The sequence below is a fragment of the Saccostrea cucullata genome, unplaced genomic scaffold (assembly GCF_032062105.1).
Source record: "Saccostrea cucullata isolate Sc308-1 unplaced genomic scaffold, CSIRO_AGI_Scuc_v1 ctg3833, whole genome shotgun sequence".
Lineage (NCBI taxonomy): Eukaryota > Metazoa > Mollusca > Bivalvia > Ostreida > Ostreidae > Saccostrea > Saccostrea cuccullata.
The window spans coordinates 35,272-57,723 of record NW_026939808.1 but is presented as its reverse complement, the minus strand read 5'-3'; the positions used below and the strand labels follow the sequence as shown (position 1 = coordinate 57,723).

Genomic DNA, 22,452 nt, shown 5'->3' with positions numbered 1-22,452 from the left:
TCGGAATAATAAACAGTTTATTGCATGAATGTTTGGGAGACATGAGGATTTCTTTGCCTATGAAAATCAAATTCCCTTTGGACGTTATCATCGGAAAGATGAGAATGGGAAAGTTTAAATCAGCACGTTTGTCAATAAGTTTCTTTGTTATGCTTTCCCTCAACCGACTTAGAATTCAAAATCTGAATCCATAGATTATCCTTTTCTTAGTGAACCTTCAAACCATTTCCGAATATTCACAATTTATTTTCTGAAATGCATAAAAAAATGATCGTTTCCTGGAGGTCAGAAAAAGTTCTGAGTCTAATTTTTAGCAAATCGGTCGGGAGAGGGCAACCAAAAAATCATAATAAATTTCATCAATAACTTCGCGAGGAAATAAAATTTTTCTTATAATATAATCTAGCTTTTTGCAATTGAGATTAGAATTTTGGAGAATCAATACAAGCGCAAAATTTTGTGCGCAATAAATACTAGTATGCAGTTTTTTCTATGGGTAACAAATGCATTACAAAAACAATAACCTTATTTAAAGCCAATATTTTGCAATTTCTGTGAGAGAATGACCTTTACAAAATAAACGCATTATTTGGCCGTATTTTGGCCGTCGTGTTTCCTGCCAACCAGCTTATGTTTTCACACTGACTACAAAATATTTCGTCGAGCTGATAAATTTATAGCCCGGGTCATAGCGGATGCGACTGTTCAAGAACAGATGCTTACTCTTTGGAGTTTCTATGGGTCTGTGTTGTACGCAGTGGTCAAAGAATTGTAATATTGTTGTAGAATTTTTAAGACCATTCCTTGTTCGTGATACTCGCCTTATTCATTAAGACACATTAGTTTAAATATGCTTTGAGTGTGTATAAATGTTTACCTCCCTTATATTTTTCATAGACTATCTTCGATTCTGGGTCAACTCCATAAAATCGTTCGGTGGTTCTGGTGCTACGGTACTTCTTGTAGCTACACACGCAGAGGGCAAAACAAAGGACGTAAGTCATGAAATGTTGTATTGTGTTTCTTTATTATTATTTGCTAATGTAACTTTAAAAATTTAGCGAAATTCCTCTTTGAGGTCCAATCGCGAGTAAAATATAATTCACAAGTGGATGGTTGCTGAAGAGATTTTATATGCTTTTCAGTACCAAAAAAAAAATGAAAGCGAGGAATTTTATTTGCGAGTGATGCTTAACGAGAAGTTACGCAAAAAATTATTGCTCGTGTATATTTAGGAATCTACGAGGGCTATTTATACATTTACTTTAACTCCATAAAAGGCAGAAATAAATTTATGAAAATTCATGAATTCATGAAAATTATGAAAAGAACAAATAAAACAATTATGCCAAATTTCTTATTCATAGGATAATTAGATAAAATCTGTTGAAAAAGTAAACATCTATATGTCTATAAGACTGGAGATGCATCGCTACGTCAAATTTACGTCACATTAGCCGGATATATTTTCGCATGTGAAAAGATCGGGAAGCGCGCATTTACTCTTCTCTATTTGTATTCATTATAACATAACAGATTTCACCCTGTCTTTTGTCTTATTCGATTCTTTTAAAAATTAAGTGCTGTTGCTACACCAGTGTAAAATTTTCAGATGTCTTACCAGGTATATACAGGATCCCTAAGCATCTCACAGTGCCAACACAAGTCAACATTATTGATTCCGTGATAAATTACGGTAGTCCGGAGCATTTGATTTCACTCTGATTGAATTATTTGTTAGAAACAAGATGTGTTTGTGAAACACTGATGCCTCCGTATGAGAACATGATAAAGATTAAACTTTTCTTAAATGCAAATTTAATATTTAATATTTTGGTACCAAAAGTAGGATATTCTTAATGGAAATACAATTGTGAATTTGAATAGGCCAAAGTTGAAGTTTTCATAAGCACACGGAAATCTTCAAGGTCAAGGGTCTTGCCATAAAAAATACATATGTAAAGTATAGAAGCCCTAGTACTTACCGTCATGTTATGGCAAAGATTTAACATTTTCAAAAAAAAGTTCAAACTCCTAGGTCAAGGTCAAAGGTCTATCAAATGAAAGGCCCATTCAAAAGGATTAAATCTGTCAAGTGTGAAAGCATTAGCCCTAACCCTTTAAAAGAAATGGTCAAATTTTGCTTTTTAAAAGTAGGTCAAACTGCAAGGTCATGGTCAAATGGTCAAGGTACATGGTATCCAATAAGGGGTCTTCTCACAAGGATAACATAAATGAAGTATGAGATCACTTGCCCCTAGCTTTCAAAAGTGATGGCCAAGGTTAATTTTTTTTCATAAGTACGGAAATCTGCAAGGTCAAAAGGTCAAGGTAATTTAAATGAAGGATACAGAGATAACGAACATTATTCATTCTCAAAGTCCATAAAACAATGCAAAATAAATAAGAGCAGAACAGACACGGACCCCCGAAACATCAGAGATGCGATCAGGTGCCAGGGAGGAGTGAGCATCCCCTGCCGACCGGTCACACCCGCCGTGTGGTCCTTGTAATGATCGTGAAAAAAATTGTCATCAATTTAGTGTATAAATAATGGACTAACAATAAGTATGAAAAACGTCAGTCAGCATTTGACTCAGTAATAAATTATATTTGCTGACAAGGTCATTGTATCGACCATAGAACTTACGAAATGATGACTTTAAACGAGACTGCTGATATTCTTGTTTCATCAACTTGCTTGTCAATAATTTACCTCGTTTTGGAAACTGTTCATACGTAGAGCATGCTCTTGCGTATCGAATCAACTGAGATATACCGGTATATACTTTGTATGCAGGTGTTTAGCCCTTACCATTCAGAAGTTATGGTCCAGGTTAAAAATTTCTTAAAGTAGGTCAAATTTTAAGGTCAAGGTCAAAGGGTCAAAAGTCTTGCTATGAAATGCAAGGACTTGTCACAAAAATAAAAATATATCAAGTATGAAAGCACTAGTCATAACCCTTTAAAAGTTTAACGTCAAGGTTTGCTTTTTAAAAGTAGGTCAAACTCCAATGTCAAGGCAAAAAGTTCAAAGTTCTTGGTCACAAGGAATACACGTTTGAAATATGAAAGCTATAGCTCCACTATATGAAAATTTATGGGCAAGGTTAAAGTTTTTGCAGACAAGTAGACAAACAGACAGCTAGACAGAGTGACAGAGAGACTGACGGACATGCCACAAACTATTTACCCCCATGACAAAGGCTCAAGTAAGATATTCTGATAAAAATTTTGTCCGTTGTTTGTCGTCGTTGTACATGTTGTGTTTGTTTTAACACGAAGTTCTCTAATGTATGCCATAAAGTGGGATTTATTTTTTTACACTTCTGATGTCAACTACCTGTATATCCAAGCGTCGATCTGTATCATACAGAACCTAAATCTTATTTCAGTTTTCTCAGCAACTACTCATTGCAGCTGCTTGAAATTCTAGCACATACTTTGTTGTGGCATGTCATATGGTTGGATTTATTTTTATATGAATCTTATGTCAACTTCTTATTTATCTGTGCATCTTCCCGAAACTGAACTTGTGTATATTAACATGATAGTGTATATTTACATCAGAGTGGGGTATTACTAGTGAGCATTGGCTCACAGACTTTTTGTTCTGGCATGTTAATTGTTTGATCGTACAAAACGAAATACAGATAGATATCTTCAGAGAGTGTCTGTTCTCTTAAATTTTACGTACAAATTTTTTAAAATACTTTTTTTAAGTTGAGTATATCTAAGTAAAGTATAGAATTAAGTAAAAAAGATTTCTCAGAAAAATGTTATTTATTTCCAATAATCATACAATTATGGTCGGGATCGGTTTAATTTTGATCGGGATTGGTCAAAATAAAAAAAATAATTTCTCACTTAAATTTGGCTATTTCGTTTCAATTTCTTTTATAAATATGATTAATGAACATGCTCTGCCCAGTTGTGGCTAGTTTTAAGAAGATTTTAACCACATGTTTAAAAAATATTCACAAATTATGTGTTTTTATTTTAATAAATAATTTTTTATTAAAAAAATTAAAGAGTCTAACCAGACTTTCTTTACATATTTTTTTAGGTATTCATGTGATGCATGCGTTTACAGCAAAAATTATACAAGAAAGCATCTAATTTGGATGTAATTAATTTTTTTCGTTTTCTTTGAAAAAATACAAAAAAAATTCATATAAAATAATTAAGAGCTAATTTCGGCCTTTCAATGCTGATACCATTGTTTAAAAAGGTTGACTCAGAGATCTATAAAATAAAAAATTGGTGTGGCATTCCTCCTTAAAGTAGTCTTGTCAAGACAGCAAAGCCATGATTGGTGATATTTCTTTGGAAGCATCCTCAGGTGGTGTACATTTAAGTTTGTTCAAAACATGACCCCCTGGGTTAGGAAGGGGCTACAATAGATGATCAAAGTTTCACATAAGAATATATAGGAAAAATCTTTAAAACTCTTCTTCTAAAGAAAATTAAAGCTATGATTGGTGAAATTTATATGGAAGCATCCAGTGGTGAAGGTGGTTTGTTCAAAATATGACACCTGGGGAAGGGGTGGGCCCACAAATGACGATAAAAGTTTTACATAGGAATTTGTAGGGAAAAAGTGTCTAAAAAATCTTCTTCTTAAGAACATCAAAGCCATAATTGGTCAAATTTATGTTAAAGATTCCACAGGTAGTGTACTTCAAGTTTGTTTAAATCTTGGCCCTTGTTGATAGGGTGGAGTCACAATGGACGATGAAAGTTTATAATAGGAGAAACAATCTTCAAATATTTTCTTCTCAAGAACACCAAAACCGTGATTGTAAATATTTATAAGAAAGCACCAACAGGTATTGTAGATTCAAGTTTGTTACCCCCCTCTCCTTGGTAGGGTGGAGCTACAATGGATAATCAAAGTTTAACATAGGAATATATAGGAAACATATTATCAAGAACAGCAAAGCCATGGTTTCTCATTTTATTTGGAAGCATTTTCAGATAGTGTGTGTAGATTCAAGTTTGTTCAAATTGAACCCCTTCCCCCTTACCCATTCTTCCCTAAAGGAATTAGGTTGGGACAACTCATGCATTGAAGTTTTTTTTTTTATATTAAACTGATTTTTTGCCACAATCTTTGGTGAGCAATATGTCCTCCGGGCCTTTTGTTCAAATAACGACCATCGGGGATAGGGGGCACAAGGTTGTCAAAGTATGATTTCGTAGAAAAAAATCTTTAAAATTCTTCTTCTTGACGACAGCAAAGTGGTGATTGGTCATAGTTATATGGAAGCATCCTTGGGTAGTATAGATTCAAGTTTTTTCAAATCATACTGGGACCAAAAAGGGGTATCAGAGTTTTACATATTGATGCATGAAAACAATCCCTAAAATTCTTCATAAACCCATGATTGATCATCAATCCGATAGCATCACTAAAATGAATCATAACAATAAACAACAAAATCATTATGTGTCATATTAATTCAAAAGCATTCTTATTTAGGAAATGCAGATATGAGTTTGTTCAAATCCCTACCCCCTCTTTCCTGGAACTCACTTTAATAATATATTGAAAATTTTCAATACTGAACTGATTTTTGGATTTACCAAGCTAGTTGCTCAGGTGAGCGATGTGGCCCATGGAACTCATGTTGCTCACTTTTAATGTCAACTTCCTGTTTATTCGTGCATCTGTACGTATCATACATAACACATGTTTGTTGCAGTTTTCTCAGCAACTTCTTATTGCAAATGCTTGACATTATAATACAATGTTCTCCAGTGTATGCCATAACGTGGGATATTTTTTGTACACTTCTGAAGTCAACTTCCTGATTATCCGTGCGTCTGTCTGTGTCATACAGAACCTAAATCTTAGTGCATTTTTCTCAGCAACTACTCATTGCAGATGCTTGAAATTCTATCACATACTTTAAAGAAGCATGTCATATTGTTGGATTTATTTTTATATGAATCTGATGTCAACTTCTTATTTATCTGTGCATCTTTCCGTAACTTAACTAGTGTATATTAATATGATAGTGTATATTCAAATCAGAGTGTGGTATTACAAGTAAGCATTGGCTCACAGACTTCTTGTTTTGTCATGTTAATGGCTTGATCTTACAAAACAGATACAGAAAGCAATGTTAGATATCTTCCGAGAGTGTCTATTCTCTTAGATTTTATGTACAATTTTTTTTTAAATACTTTTTTTAAGTTGAGTATATCTAAGTAAAGTATAGAATTAAGTAAAAAAGATTTGAAATAAGCTTGATAAATAAAGTTTTTCTTATTTAATTCAGGAAATCGAAAAGTTTTTTGAGAGCTTTTGGTTTGCTGTACCAGAAGAGGACAAAGCATGGCTTTACAAGTCTATTAATGGAAACGAATTTGCAATTGGACAAAAAGAAATGAACAAAGGATGTAAGAATTCTCTACAGTCCATAAAATGTTCAATTGCAGACATAGTATCACGCAAATTAGACACAAAAATCGAAGTTCCTTCTTCATGGGCTTTGCTTGAACATTATTTGAAAAAATTAAAACAGCCGCTGCTGTCCACTGAGGAAATCAAGAAAGTCAATTCTGAAATCCCCGAAAAATATCAATTGAAAACAAACGAAGAAATTTTAGATTTTTTACTATTTTATCATGTACATGGAATTTTTCTATATTTTGATGAAGATGGACTAAACGAGCATGTTATTCTTGGAATACAATGGTTCTCTAATGCATTCAGCAGAATTATTGCTGATAAAAACCACGTCACCAAAGATTGTAAAAGAATATATGTAAAAGAATGGAAATGTTTCAACGAGACTGGGGAACTAAAGGATACACTTCTCGAAGCTCTTTGGAAAGAGGAACCATTGTATGTTAAATACAAAGTTGAGCTTATGTCCTTTATGGAGAGGCTTCGAATGCTTGTCGTGATAAGTGAGAAGAAAACTGCAATGTGTTGGTATGTCCCATGCATGAACAAGAAACCCTTTAAAAAAGACATCTTTGACGAGAAGTGGAGTTATTCGTCGATTTTGTGTTTTCGATTCAACTCCTTTGCCACGTTTGTGTTTTATAGGCTCGTGGCCTATTGCATGAGTTTCCTCGGATGGCGTGTTGCCTGTGATAAAGGCAGTCAATGTCTCTATCACACAGCAGCAGTGTTTGAACATCAACATCACACAGTTGTTCTTGGTATATGTCATGATGACATACAGCTGCAAGTCATGCGCATTGCTCCTTTACCAATAGAATGTGAAGTATGTCATAAAATCGGAAATGACATTGAATATGGACTATCAGAACTCACGAAGACTTTTGCTGAAAAAAAGAATTTTCAGAGAGGCTTCAAATGTCAAAACATTATATGCAATGAAAAGGATATGTCATTTATTCCTGAGAGTGAAATGTGCGAAATAGAATATAAAACAGTCCAATGCATGCACTGTCACATCGGTGAAAAACACGAAATAAACATTCCCAGTATCCTGCGATTCTGGAAACAGGTAATAGAGAAAGTAGTATGAACTTACATGATAATAGTTTCTGGTGTTAATGTGAAATATGTTTTGAAGATTTCAGCAGGAATACTTATTATCAGCTATACTATTAGTATATATAAAATGATTTTCTGTATAATCAATATGCCCCACCCTTCTCCTTTCAATCTTTAATTAAGATGATGGCTTTAATAATCCATGACACATAACAATGTTTCGCAATACAGTTAAGATGCGCAATGGAAATATCGACTAAATTTTGTATTTAAAAATGTATTCGTAATCGGGATGGCGATTATCTTTAGTACATTATTTATATCGGATAATTGTAATTATGATTAATAGCTTCATATCGAAGACGATTATATTTTATATTTAGACTAGTCACGTGATGCAGCAGTCACGCGATTTAAGCACATTGACTTGAAGTACTGATGTTACATATAAATGTCACTAGTGCAAGGGCATAACTAAATTAAATTTCCAAGTTGTACATTATTTTCAACACGCATTGTATTTAAAAAGTTGCGATCCTTTCAAATTCTGCAATTTCATTGTTAAAATTATACTTGTACATGACCGAACGTTATATTTTTTGCTGGTCAGCGGCATGAAATATTGATAATATAAAATTATTTTTAAGATTTCATCAGGATTGCAGCACTTTCCAGATACCTAGTACCTTAATAGTTCTGTAGTTGAAATGTAAAAGCTTACTTTGATCCATAGAGTGTATGCCCTTGCACTAGATCGATTTATTAAGACCTCCCACATTACCCTCCGAGGTACTTATACAATTATATGGCAGTGTCAATTAAATACGTAATGCACAGAAAATATATTAATATAATAGTAAAGAAGACATTAAATTCAAGTTATTGTCCCATATAATATCTGTAAATAGTGATTTATTTAATTAGAGAATACATATTTTGTTGAGAAAATATTGCTCAATCTGTCTCTCACTGCATACAAACTACGTCACGTTGTAAGAAATGACGTCATATTGACAAGTGTATTGCGATCAGTGACTTGTTTATAACTTGTTATGTGGGATTTAACTAACGACAAAACGACACGCTGTAGTAAGTTTTTATGTCGTTTGATGATTTCTTACTAGTGAAATTAGCAGATAAACTCATTTTGTGGTATTTTTAAGAGATGTTGTATGACGTATATTGTGTATGATGTCATAGTCAATTTTCCCGTACAAATTAGGCTCCGCCTCCTTTTTGTAACCTTAACTGTGCTGCGTTATAAATAATGTTATCCAAAAAGCATGATTGAAAAAATAGAGAAGAAATCTCTGATATTTAACATAGCTAATATGTCTTTTTCTATCTCTTTTTCAAGGAGGAACCAAAGCCCTCACAGTTCCATTCACAGACAAAGAGGTCAGCGCAGAAACGGAATCGTTCAAATGTTTCAACACATTCTGAGGTTATTGTGTAAACTTTCTCTTTACAATTCGTGAATAAAATAATAAACGTGTGTTCACTTACATTTATACAATTCAATATATTTGAATGATTTATGATATAAGACAAAATTTTATAAAATTCAGACCATCCATTTCACAAACTTTAAGGGGAATTCTGCATTGCATATAATAGAGTGAACCAAGGAAATATTTTAACTTTGTCTAGCATGCTGAAACAAGAATATCACCAGTCTCGTTTAAAGTCTTCATTCTCTAAGTTCTATAGTCGATACAATGATTTTGTCAGTAAATACAATTTATTTTTTAGTCAAATGCTGACTGACGATACTAAATTTTAGGCCTTTATAAATATACTGAATTATAGTAAGATTTTCCATTTCCCCCGATCATTTCAAGGTGGATGTGACCTGTCAATAGATTTGCTCACTCCTCCATGGCACCTTTTGATGTTTGGAGGTCCGTGTTTGCTCTGCTCCTAAGTTTAGAATGCTGTTCGTTATCTCCATATATTTCATGTCAAATTCAGAATTAAAACAAACGACTTATTTCTTTAATGAATTGACAAGGTAAAACTCATTTATCTCATCAATACACATGGCGGATGTGACCAATCAAAGAGGATACTTACTCCTTCTAGGCACCTGACCCAATATTTTGAATTTTCAAGGATACGTGTGTTATGTTTTCCTTTCACATATTTATTTATTTATAGATTTTATAGATCGATCTCTGTTTGTAATCTTCACTTTTAAGTAAATCAAATAAGGCAGACAACCCTTTGTCTTTTATTTTAATTTTCAATTATATAATATTACATTTCATATAGCCGAAGACGAAATTATCAAAGACGGGACCACTGTATCCCTTTTCCAAGACAACGTTGCAGAGAGATGTCATGACAAGTGAGCTTAAAGCCGAAGTCAGCAGAAGTGTTGGGATGATTTACATCGACGGTCATCCTGCAGGAACAGGATTCCGTGTGGGAGGCAAATACATTATGACTTGTTTACACGTAGTGCAGAGCACAATTAAAGGTACACAATTTATATTTAGAACTCGCTATTTTGCATCTGTATCATAGATATTCCGTAACATCTTAAAAGTTGGATTATATTGTTGAAAAACTATTTTCAAAAAGAATCGTTATCAGTATTTTTGAGATTGCTTTTCTTTAATCAATGCCTGTTTTTTAATTTTTTTTGGAACTTTCTGTAGCAATGTATATATAGTGGTATATAATAATATTATTATTTTATTTTAACACCTTTCAAAAATTTGGCTTACTTTCCTCATAGTCAATATACTACCGCTCTGAACGTTACGGCAAGCTTTGAATAGAACAGGGTTTAAACAGGATGGCATTTGTTTTTAAAGGCATGAAGTTCAAATGTTTTGAATAATATTATTGTGATTTACATTAATTTTTTTCATTAAAATAAATGTTTTGCACGTTCCGATATTAATAGTTGTATAATCTGCATGCTTTTTGTTTTGTTACTCAACTCTGTTACAACGTATCTGCCAATTCACATAATTGTTTCAATATCCATTGATTTCTAGCAATGCTTTGTACTGATTTCCTACAAACAAATTATATCAACTTTTCAAACAAAACTCATGTGACATCTGATTTGAGAATTTGTCTATAATTATCCTTAACAATTTTGCTTGCATTTGTATTTGATATAAAATGAATGATTGATTGAAAAATATTTTTTAACATAGCAGAACATCGTAAATTGATGGACCACTCCAGAATCTTTATACAATTTGAGAGGAAGCTTTACCTTCAAGACCGTGAAGAAAAAAATACTTTCAACTTTGAACAATCTGTTCATTATGTACACGATGGATTTGATGTTGCTATTCTGGAACTAAAGAGGCATCACCTTGCAGACGTCGGGTTTCCTCCACCTTTGTCTTCATTCAGTACGATTCAGCAGTTTCCTTCAGAGGTACATCTTATTGGTCATCCTGGTGGTGCTCAGATGAAGGAAGACAGCGAAGTTTATCCCGGAATTATTGAACCAAATAATTATGTTGACAAATACATTGAATACCTAAGTCAGTGGAGTGTTGACAATTTTCCTGATGGTGTCGACTATTACAGAGAACTTCGTGATCCACCGAGAAAAATCTTATTCCATACAACCTTTGACAGAGGGTCGTCTGGTTCACCTGGCGTCATATTTAGACAAAAACGACCAAGCGTTGTTCTCATCGTAAGGGGCGGTGCTCCTAGTTGTTTTTACGAGAACAAATTCCCAGACTTGTCAATAGAAGACAAAAAGAAGGTTGAATATGGATATGCAATGGAAGATATTCATCAAGATATGCGTACCTCACAAAAGAGAAGAATAAAAAAACTAGCATCAGAAATATTCAAAGAATGGATTTAAAACAGTTGCATATCCTGCAAGAGGAGTCGAAATTTTGCAACACCATTGCAACAAATGTTTATAACATCGATGTGTATCTAATACTTGGAAGAAACAAAAAGTAACGTTAAATTAAAAAAAACAAACTTTTCCCCTAGAAATGTTATAAATAGAAGTATTCATATTCCTATGTAAGCTGCATCCCCAGTTTATATAGATCATTCTTTTCACCAGTTATATGACTTTCATGATAATGTTCTTAAATTTCATACAATTTCCGCTTGGAGAGAATGTTAGTTATTAATTGTGTGTATTTCTTTTAAAAGACGGAATGGTTAAACAACACATGCTCATATTTGTGTAGACCTATGCTATTTAGTATTGCAAAGATAGGTCTGCGCACCTTTTGCGGGAGATGCAAGACTGGTGATAGTGTAATGTGTAATTGAGTTCTTAACGCTTATTTTGTTTAAAAATAATACATGGTAAACAAATTTCTCAATTACTAATTAGATTTATATTATTTATAAATTATCCGTGTCATAGGTAGAAGTTGAGAAAGAATAAAAAAAACTAGCTAATTACATTAAAAGTTTACCTAAACTTCTTAAATGATACAATTAAAATAGATACATAAGCACTAAGGACAGGTCGGATCTATTCGGGCCCCTAACGTATTTTTCTTCCTGACAAATATTTATACCTTTGGCTTATGGCTTGCCAAACTATCTCAAATAATTGAACAGATTTGGCTCTATTCTGGTCACTGATCAACTGTCTGAGTCAAGAAGTTTATATACCAGAAATTAATATCATTTATTCTTTTCTCCACTTTAACAGGCATGACACAGCTTTTTAGTGTCTCCTACTTTTAAACTAGTAAGAGAACTATTAGAAAGAGGTGTCAGGTTATTCCGTTATGATTCTTATTGCGGCCACTAAAACGTTTGATGTGAAAGATCAAAGACATCACCAATGTATTTGCTACAGACGTAAAGAACTATACACCAATTTCATAACAATAGCAGGTTTTTTTAGAGATCAACTGAGTGCAGTAAAACTTTCGAACAAATTTTAAAACATGCAAATATCTTGGAATATGTGGAAACCCATATTTATCCTTGTTGATGTACAGTTTGTTATAAAGTGGTGCCTGTATGATTTGAATGCATTATTGAATTGTTTTTTTTCTTCAAATCACAAGTGTGTCATTTATTAATGCTCTGAAAAATAGAATTACACGTGTAGGGCTTGAGATTATAATACCTCTCATATTTTTATGGGTGTTGTTTGTCTTTACTTTTGTATATTGTTTAATGGACTTTGAGATCGAATACTGTTCGTTATCTCCATATCCTTCTTGTTATAAAATCACCGCATGTCGCAGTGGTATAGTGTTTGCTCTATAGTGGCGGAGTAAGGAGTTAATCCTCTAATGTACATCGGGGGTTCGAGTCCCACTGTGGGACGTGGAGACCGGTCCTTCGGATGAGACCGTGTAAACCGAGGTCCCATGTTGCAGTAGGTGCTAGTACGAAGAAATATCCCCCAAGGCTTAACGATCCTGAGTGCCGAATAAAGGTCAAAGTTTGCAGATCTCAACCGGCAAATGTGGGGAAAATTCTCGAGAGGGACATTAAACAAGAAGGATATGGATATAACGAACAGTATTCAATCTCAAAGTCCATAAAACACTACAAAATAAGAGCAGAGCAAACACGGACCCCCGGAACAACAGAGGTGGGACCAGATGCCATGGAGGAGTGAGCATCCCCTGCCGACCGGTCACACCCGCCGTGTGCTCCTTGTCATGATCAGGAAATAACGGAAAAAATCCATCGTCAATTCAGTGTATAAATAATGTACTAACAATTGGTATGAAAAACGTCAGTCAGCATATGACTCAATGATAAATTGTATTTGCTGACAAGGTCATTATATCGACCATAGAACTTACGAAATAATGACTTTAAACGAGACTGCTGATATTCTTATTTCATCAATTTGCTTGTCAATAATTTACCTCGTTTTAGAAATTGTTCATACCTAGAGCATGTTCTTGCATATCGAATCAACTGAGATATATATATATATACTCCGTATGCAGGTGATGAAGGTATATTGCTGCATAAGTAAGGGAAGTTGACGATAGAAAAGTTAAAGTCATCACGTTTATCATATAGTTTGGTTGTTAGATTACCATTAGCATCTTTTCAAGTAAAATATCCAAATATGAAACAGAAGTGTCAGACTCTGTTGTATCTTTAATCTCAAGCTCACCAGGATATATTGTATCGACATAGGAATGGAAATTATCATTATTAATTGACAATACGTCGTCGATATATCTAAATGTCGAGTTGAATGCCACAGCAAGTGTTTTCTTCTTTTCACACATAAGATTTTGCATAAATTCTGCTTCATATGAATATAAAAATAAGTCTGCTAATTATGGAGCGCAATTTGTACCCATGGGAATTCCAATAGATTGTTGGAATACCTGGTCTCCAAAAACCACATAGATATTGAGAATCAGAAACTCAAGCATCTTCTTGATGTCAACTTCAGAGTACTTATGTGTGCAATCAGAATCTGTTTTAACAAAATAATTTTGAAAATTGACCAATGACGAGGTAAGTAAATTTACAACAGTTAACAAGAATTAAACAAACAAACAATTCAATAAAAACAAGTTTTAAAAATGTATTTAAAAACTATTATGATTTTCTTGCAGAATATATAGAATACCCGTTTTAATAGGATTTTCTCTCATACCTCTGATTCAATATATGCTTTTGGCAAAATTTCAATTTTCTTACAATAACAGAGAAAACAGGTTGCTGTCCTTTAAAGAAGAACCAGGTGTTTTAAGCAAAAAGAAAAAAAAATGAAGAAAAGTTTATAATTTTTTTCTAACAGGTATAAAAAGATTTAAAACATTCATAATGCAATATTTTCTTCAAAAATGATTTAAGAAGTTTATTTGTTAACCTATAATGATTATTAATATCATGGCTTTTAATCACTAAAATACAAAGAGATTTGAATTATGAATGTCATAGACAAGCATCCTATCATTAATTTATTTAAATTATGGGGAATAATAGTATCTAAGAAAGATATGGAGATAACGAATAGTATTCAACATCAAAGTCCATAAAACAATATAAATTAGGAGCAGAGTAAACACGGACCTCCAAAACAACAGAGGTGGGATCAAGTGCCACGGAGGAGTGAGCATCCTCTGCTTACCGGTTACACCCGCCATGTGCACCTTGTCATGTTTGGGAAATAACGGAAAATCTGCCGTAAGTTCAGTGTAAAAATAATGGACTAACAATAAACACAAAATGAAATATAAAGCGATAAAAAACAGTATACGAGCTTTTATAATGTATATTTTTAACCTTCCTTCTCTGCAGCTCTGTTAGTTACTCCGCGTTCTTCTTGCGAAGATGCTTGTACGATTTCACAATATTCGGCACTGAAAGTATGCTTTCATATGCATCATTTGAAATAATTTCTTTTCAAATATGAGCAATAGTATCATTATTTTTTTCTTATTATAAAATACCTGTACACGTACCTATTAATCACTTCTGTACTTCCTAAAATTTAGAATAAACAATGCATCATCACTATACGATCGAACAAACAAAGCTACATTAAATTAAAATATCCTATAATTGAATTTACCTGTACAAATCGTATCAAATCCTTGATAGCTATGTTCTTCCAGTTTCTGTACAGTTTGCATCTCATAGTCGCGTCCTTGACTTACATTATAAATGGTACATGAAAACAGTTACCTGTATGTGTTTGTATTCAACAATTTATGATTCAAAACGATGTTGATAACTATCAATGTTTTGAAATGTACTACCTACATCTATACACTGAATTGACTATGGATTTTTCCGTAATTTCCCAAACATGTCAAGGAGCACATGGCGGTTGTGACCCGTCGGCAGGGGATGCTCACTTCTCCATGGCACCTATCTCAACTCTGATGTTTTTCAGGTTCGTGTTTGCTCTGCTTCTTTTTTGTATTGTTTCTGGACTTTTGATTTTGAATACTGTTCGTTAACTCCATTTGTTTCACTCTTGCTATTTTTTTTTGCCATGAAATTTATTTGAAATTATTTGAAATTATTTTTTTGAAATTTACGGCTCATAAGAAAATTTTCATTGCATTTGATGGGTTGTCAAAAACAGTGTTTTAATTTAAAAAATCATTCGACACGCAATTATCATGAAGTTGATATTTAAGGTATGTTGATGATACTTAAGGAATCACAGTGTAGTTAGTATAGTATGGCAGGGCATCAACGGTAGTCGGAAACATGGGATAAGTCCATTATGCATAAATGATCCCATGTGTCCCACTATCGTTAATGTCCGTGGCATACTATACTAACCAGACAGTGATTACTTATATTTCCATTTCATTGTGAAATAAAATTGTAGATTTAGGTTTTAAAAATGTAGACATATATTTAAATTACACGAAGACTCCCATGCCAATTTCAACAGTCCTCGCCCACTGGCGTCAAACACAAAGGCCGAAACACGAGATTTACAATTACATGCATATTTGGCTTCCTTAGCGTAAGACACAAAGACAGATGCGCATGAGATTTGCATGCATATTAGGCCTCCCTAGCTCCCGACCTATCGACCTGCCTAATTTACATTCCGGTAGAATTATCAAGAAATCAACTACTAATATCTCAAAGAAAAAAAATCAAATCCTCATATAGTTATCACAGAGAAAAAAAAAATAGAACTGGAAATAGTGACAACACCTTAACAGTCTAGGAGACCAGCTCTTTACACAAGAAATTGAATGGATGATGAAGAGTCTGTTCTGAAACTTTTACATGAAAATAAAACATGTTCTGTGTTTTTTTTTATACAACAACAGTACTCCCTTCATAGAAACGTGCAACGACATATTAAACAGAATATTTATTTACCAATTAATTTCGTATTATAAAAGATTATTTTCCGAAACTGACATCATCACAAAAATCTCAAAATCCAAATAAATTACAATACTAAAGAATTGACTCAAAAATGTTTTTAAAATTAAGCAACAATATTCGTCTTACTTTGTTCAGAGCATAGTGGTTGCATAGACCTGATGTATTTGTTTTAATAGCCTTTCGTGTAAAACGTTCTTAATTTCTAAGGACTTTTGTTTACTTAACTCAAAGTATAATTGCCGTTAATATTTTAAAGAACTATATGCGGTATAGTGCATATATTTGCCCCCTCAAAAGTCAAATTTTGAAAACTTCCTGAAATGTGCTGAATTCAATAAATTGTATGAGAAATATAAATTAACAGAAAATATTAAAGTGTCAAAGCAGTGTATTCACAATTTTTGATTTTATGACGTCATGAACTAGTCCGATTTTATATCATTTTTTAGAAAGAGGTCAAAATGGACATATTTCATTGATATCATCACCACACATTATATCAAAATATTGATCCTGAACACACATGCGGTCGGTGACTTTTACTCAAAATATCGACGAAATATGTACATTTTTCTGTAAAATTAATAAAAAACTTAAATTTACGTCATGTTTCTGACGTCATTACGTACATATGGCGTCATTACTTATGAAAATATTCAGTACTTTGAAGTCAGCATATACTCTCCTGTTTAAGAACTTAATTAAATAAATCTCCATCAACGTTTGATTTGGGGGGCAAATAATGGTTATTACCGAATAAAGTTCTTTATCATACCTACCGGGATGTTTCTTTCTTTTGATCACCTAAAAATAATTCTACTTGTTTAATTCTTCTAATGCAAAGAGAAGCATGCCATCTTTTACAAATGATTTACTATGCAAGAGCATGATCTACATATGAACATTTTTTAATTTGAGGTAAATTATTGACAAACAAGTTAGTGAAACAAAAAAACCTGCAGTCTCGTTTAAAGGCAACATTTCATAAGTTCTATGGTCGAATTGATTTGAATTTTTTTTTGTGTTTTTTCTGATCATGAAAAGGAGAACACTGCGGGTGTGACTGGTTGGCAGGAGATGCTCATTCCTCCATGACACCTGATCCCGACTCTGGTGTTTAGAGGCCGTGTTTGCTCTGCCTCTATTTTGCATTGTTTAATTAAATTTTCAGCCTGCATACTTTTCGTCATCTCCAGACATTTTCTTCTCCACTTAGAATCTTTTCAGCTTTGTTAAACTACAGTACTTGGCCATAAGTGAGTCATAATTTTATTTTCCACTATATATTTCATTGAAAAACGCATTTTTCTAAAATATTATTGCAGTGTCATTTGTTGTTTTTTTTTAATGTCTAAAACACCATAAACTGCAGAATTTGATGTAGTTTCTTCACATTATTTCAAAATAGTTTTATCTTTATGCATAAGTGTGAAATCACAGGTCAAGTGCAAAACAAAAATTTTAAGACTTCGATTTGTTAAGAAATCATAGTAATTTGAGGTTAGAAAATTTTGTCTTGACAATATTTATAATATATTCTCAATTGTTTAAGTATCATTTTGTTTATCAATTAAGATAGGAAAAATTGAATAATTCTGCATGTTTCAGTGAAAAAATCATGAAAATTGAGCTAAAATTGACTTCACAACAAGTTTTTTTAAAAATAGGGTTTTCAATGAAATATATAGCGTAAAAATGCAATTATGACTCACTTATGGCCAGGTACTGTATGTATAGCCATAAAATATTTCAATAGTATTCTATGGTATATGATATGATAAAAATATTTTACATGATTACAGTTTATTGTTAATTTCAGGAAAGAAAACTATAATCATAAATAGATTTAAAGTGTTTGTTAGGATTTCGACATTTTTAAGGTATAAAGGGATTTTCTGACAACTTTACTTGAATTTCTTCTTCTTATATACAGACAATTAAAGACAAGACTATTTTTTTTAATAAAATCAACGAATATCCATCTACTTTCAAAATTGTATGTGAGAGCGACCAAAAACCATCGTCATAATACAAGAGCTTTAATACCAAACATTAGTTCATGCAATTGTTATTGGCATATACAAACTACCAATTACATCTGAAGAAAGGATACCATTTTGGACCATATTACACTACAGATCCAGTCACGCAGACAGTGAAAGAAACGTTTATGTTGTCACTCAGATTATAGAGAATGCCGGATGCAAGGAATATTTTCATATGTTGTATCGCAGTCTGCTTTTCATTGTTACGTTGTTTTATGCCATCTATGTCACAACTCCTGGTTCCAATTCCATTTCTCACTGTTTGTAATCGTATTTACATGATTCGCTCTAGCTGAGCAATGCTATATATTACATTTTTTTTTTTTTTAGATCTGTGAGATCTAAATTGCTTCTTAAAACAAAAATACCAAAACTGGAGCTATTTAACATTACTCGCACTAGAGAAAACTTCCTATCGAAATTGACATGCCTTGTATGTTTCCCATAACGTTTTAGCCGATGTTAAAATATCCTTTCAAAGATGCTTATGTTGAAAGCAATTTGAAAAAATGCCGGGTGTTGCAATAGAATATATTTGTAGTTTGTCCGATATTGTTAAGTCACAAAACGATGGAGCTTTTTTCCTTGGGTTATTGTAACAGTTTATGTGAGAATGAAATGCTTTTTGCTTTATTTCTGCACAAGTAATTTGGACGTCTGGACGAAGGAGTGGAACTAGCGCCACCTGTAAACACCTCCTTACGGCATCAAGCCAATGCTGACCCTCAGTTGAAAATCTATTTGAATGCTCTATAAATAACTCGCAAAATTTCTCCCCGTAGTTTATTGCATATGATTTCAGGTGTCTTTGTTTGCAATGGTAACGTCTCTATATGACAAAAATAAGAATTTGAAAACATCAATTAATTTGAATTTATAATACAATTAAAAGGAATAAGAAACATCAAATTGATTTTAAAGAATTAATAACCTCCAAGCAGTCGCTGTACCAATTGCAGTCTTTACCCGATGGATTGAAACAATGGCTTGGGAGTTGAATTTGGTTTGTACTTTTGGTTTGTTGAAGGGCATGAACTCCACATGCACCCTCATCACAAACATCCCCTAGAAATGTTCGTTATTTCCATATCCTTCATTCATAAAACCTCACTGGTATTTTATTTTAAAGTTTCTATCGCGTTTGTAGTTTCCACATTTGATTACAAGCACTTCTGACACATCTGTTTCAAGCTTGGATATTTTCGTGAAAAGACGTTAATATTTATTTAACAACCAAGCTCTATAATAAACGTGATAACTTTATCTTTTCATCACCTACATACGGAGTTTATATATCTCAGTTGATTCGGTACACAAAAGCATGCTCTACGAATGATCAATTTCTAAATCCAGGTAAACTATTGACACACAAGATGATGAAACACGTATATTAGCAGTTTCATATCATGTCATTTTGTTGGTTCTATTGTCGATACAATGACCTTGTCAGCGAGTACAACATCATTGAGTCAAATGTTGACTGATTTTTTTCATACTATAAGTTTGTTATTTAACACTGAAATGACTACAAATTTTCCTGTTATTTCCCGATCAAGACAAGGAGCATACGGCGGGTGTGACCGGTCGGCAGGGGATCCTCACTCCTTCATGGGACCTGATTCCACCTCTGATGTTTATTAGGTCCGTTTTTGCTCTGCTCCTATTATGTATTGTTTTATGTACTTTGATATTGAATACTATTCGTTATCTCCATGTCCTTCATCTAAAATTCATTGTTTCACAGTTCAAGAAAGAAATCTATGGTATATTTTTATTTTTGCTTTTGAGTTAGTCTTTTTATTGAATTTAAACAAAATTATTTAAATATCAACAGATATGTATCAATGCATTAAACATACTTGTTAATTAAATCCCATGAACAAATCACTGATCGCAGCAAACTTGTCGACATGACGTCATTTTGATAAAGGGTTAGGGTTAGGGTTAGGGTTAGGGTTAGAAAGTTTTATATGACCTCCATTCGGTACACATACTATGCATTTATCAATTGAATGTCCATTGATGGGACCAAACTTAGTACAGTACAGAGTGGGGTATTCTATGTCATTTCAATATAGTAGTACAGAAATGCAAACATTCACAATATCAATTTATTATTATATTTAAACATATTATTTTAAACCCTTGCAAAGTCTTTCTGTCTTACTCGCGGAAATAATATCAGCAGTGAAGGAGAAACAAGAATCTTGCACAACTTTCAATATGTGGTGTTAAGGTCAATATCTAGTAAATGAAAGGTACCTACGGATTGTTCAAATTTAATTTAATATAATTCCTTTAATGGTGCTTTATAATTAGTTTAGCTTGGTCAATAAAGGTGTCTTTTGGCATAATGAGTTTATAAATAAGATGAAACAACATCGTAAAAAATTCAGAAAACCTGTTATGAATATGGGGATTTTTTTTCATCATCAGAAAAAGGATGTGTGTCCAGATTTTGTACAGTCTCTCTCAAAATGATAATTTTCAAGATTTTGGCCTTTACACATTCGATTTCTATAGTAAATGTAAATCCAGGCTTTTTGACACCAAAGACAACTGTATTTTCAATACAAATGTATCAAATAAATTGTCATTGGTAATCTACAATCTTAAAAAAGCATAAACTAAATAGGCAAATGAACAAGTAAAGTTTGTGAAAAACGTGGAGACATTTCTATTATGATATATCCTCATTTATTTAGCGATATACCATTATCATTTGTGAAAAGGGCTTACTGCCGACTGGACACGCAGCGCAAGTTCTATGTATGAACAATTTCTAATATAAGACAGAGTACTAGCAAAGAAATTGATCATACAAGGATAACAACAATATCATTTAAAATCAACATTTCGTAAATTTTATGGCCAATAAACTAAATTTGTTTGTAAATATAATCTTTTCTTAGTTCGAATATTGACTGATGACTTTCATTAACAAATTAAAAATATCCACTGGAATCAATAAAGCCTCTAAGAGGGCTTTCCTAGAAAAATGCGAACGTTTTGAATAGTTCAACAAAATGGCCGACCAAAAGAATAATTTTTTGCACAATGTTATACGATATATTTTTATTTGAGTATAATATTATGAGGTTAAAATCCAATTGGTACGTAGAACTGACATTGGAAATAAAATAGCTGACCGGCGCACGGCATTTTTTTTCACATTTTAGGAAAAAAAGCAATGTGTAGATTATTATTAGATTAGACAAAATTACAACGCGAAAACAAAATACATCGACAGAAACTTTACGATCGGTAGTACTAATTTGCATTAGTTTGACATCATGATCAACGAAAGTAATTTTATGCGTATAAGCATTTGAATAGATATGGCAAAGAATGGAGACGTTTTGGTCACAAAATTATCATTAATGATTTGTTCATAAGGAGAAAGAGATGAAAACGGTGAAATTAGGTCAAACTTATCTCAAACACTGATTTATACAAGCTTAAAGAAAAGCTATAGTGATAATCCGATTCCAAAAGAGCTAATTGGACTAAACAAATGGCAACGTACTGAAAAGTGGAAATCAAAAGGTCATAAATGGACTTTTTGAAAAGCTATAATCATGATCAGGATTGGAAATACTCTACTCAAAAAATAATTTTCATCATCATAACATTAGTGCAACAAAACAAAAAAAACCTGTAAATCTTTACTATTTTTCTGGAAAAACCTCGCATTGTTCTTACCTTCGGCAAATTCACAGATTTTCATCATGCACTGGTAATGACAGTTAGTTTCATTTTTCAGACAAGTGGCCCATTGGTATTTAAAATGATACTGGTCAGAAAGCACACATTCCGGAGAACCCGCTGGTCCATAGTTGCCATTACAGGAACCGATCAACAACTCTAGATCAACAATTATAATAATGAAGAGGTATCTGAAACCCCGAGCTTCCATTTTGATAGTTTTTATTCCATTGAAATGTTATCTCTGGCGGATTTATACGAGGGTTCATCGAAAAGTAATGTTACATTGTCCATATCTGTTATAATTTGTGTCACATTATCGATTATAATATACCAAAAGATGCACATATATAAGTCTACCTAACAATGAATTTTTCTCTGAATAATGTTCAACTGAATTCATTTTAAAGATGTTAA

General features: G+C 32.8%; 1 protein-coding gene and 1 long non-coding RNA gene across 2 annotated transcripts in view; one reads left to right on the top strand and one right to left on the bottom strand.

Moving 5' to 3' along the window:
* LOC134254020 (uncharacterized) overlaps positions 1 to 12,567 on the top strand; it is a 43,706-nt gene extending 31,139 nt beyond the window's left edge. Inside the window, exons 8-12 of the mRNA XM_062736593.1 lie at positions 898 to 995; positions 6,285 to 7,487; positions 8,835 to 8,921; positions 9,749 to 9,956; positions 10,648 to 12,567. Coding sequence (XP_062592577.1) covers positions 898 to 995; positions 6,285 to 7,487; positions 8,835 to 8,921; positions 9,749 to 9,956; positions 10,648 to 11,321 — 2,270 coding nt within the window. The 3' untranslated portion in view covers positions 11,322 to 12,567. The remainder of the gene's footprint in view (positions 1 to 897; positions 996 to 6,284; positions 7,488 to 8,834; positions 8,922 to 9,748; positions 9,957 to 10,647) is intronic.
* A 2,118-nt stretch (positions 12,568 to 14,685) lies between these two features.
* LOC134254028 (uncharacterized) lies at positions 14,686 to 15,223 on the bottom strand. Its single transcript, XR_009989228.1, has 3 exons — positions 14,997 to 15,223; positions 14,887 to 14,908; positions 14,686 to 14,784 (listed from the first exon to the last, which is right to left on the bottom strand). It is a non-coding gene; the product is annotated as an uncharacterized LOC134254028 (long non-coding RNA).
* Positions 15,224 to 22,452: the final 7,229 nt, after the last annotated feature.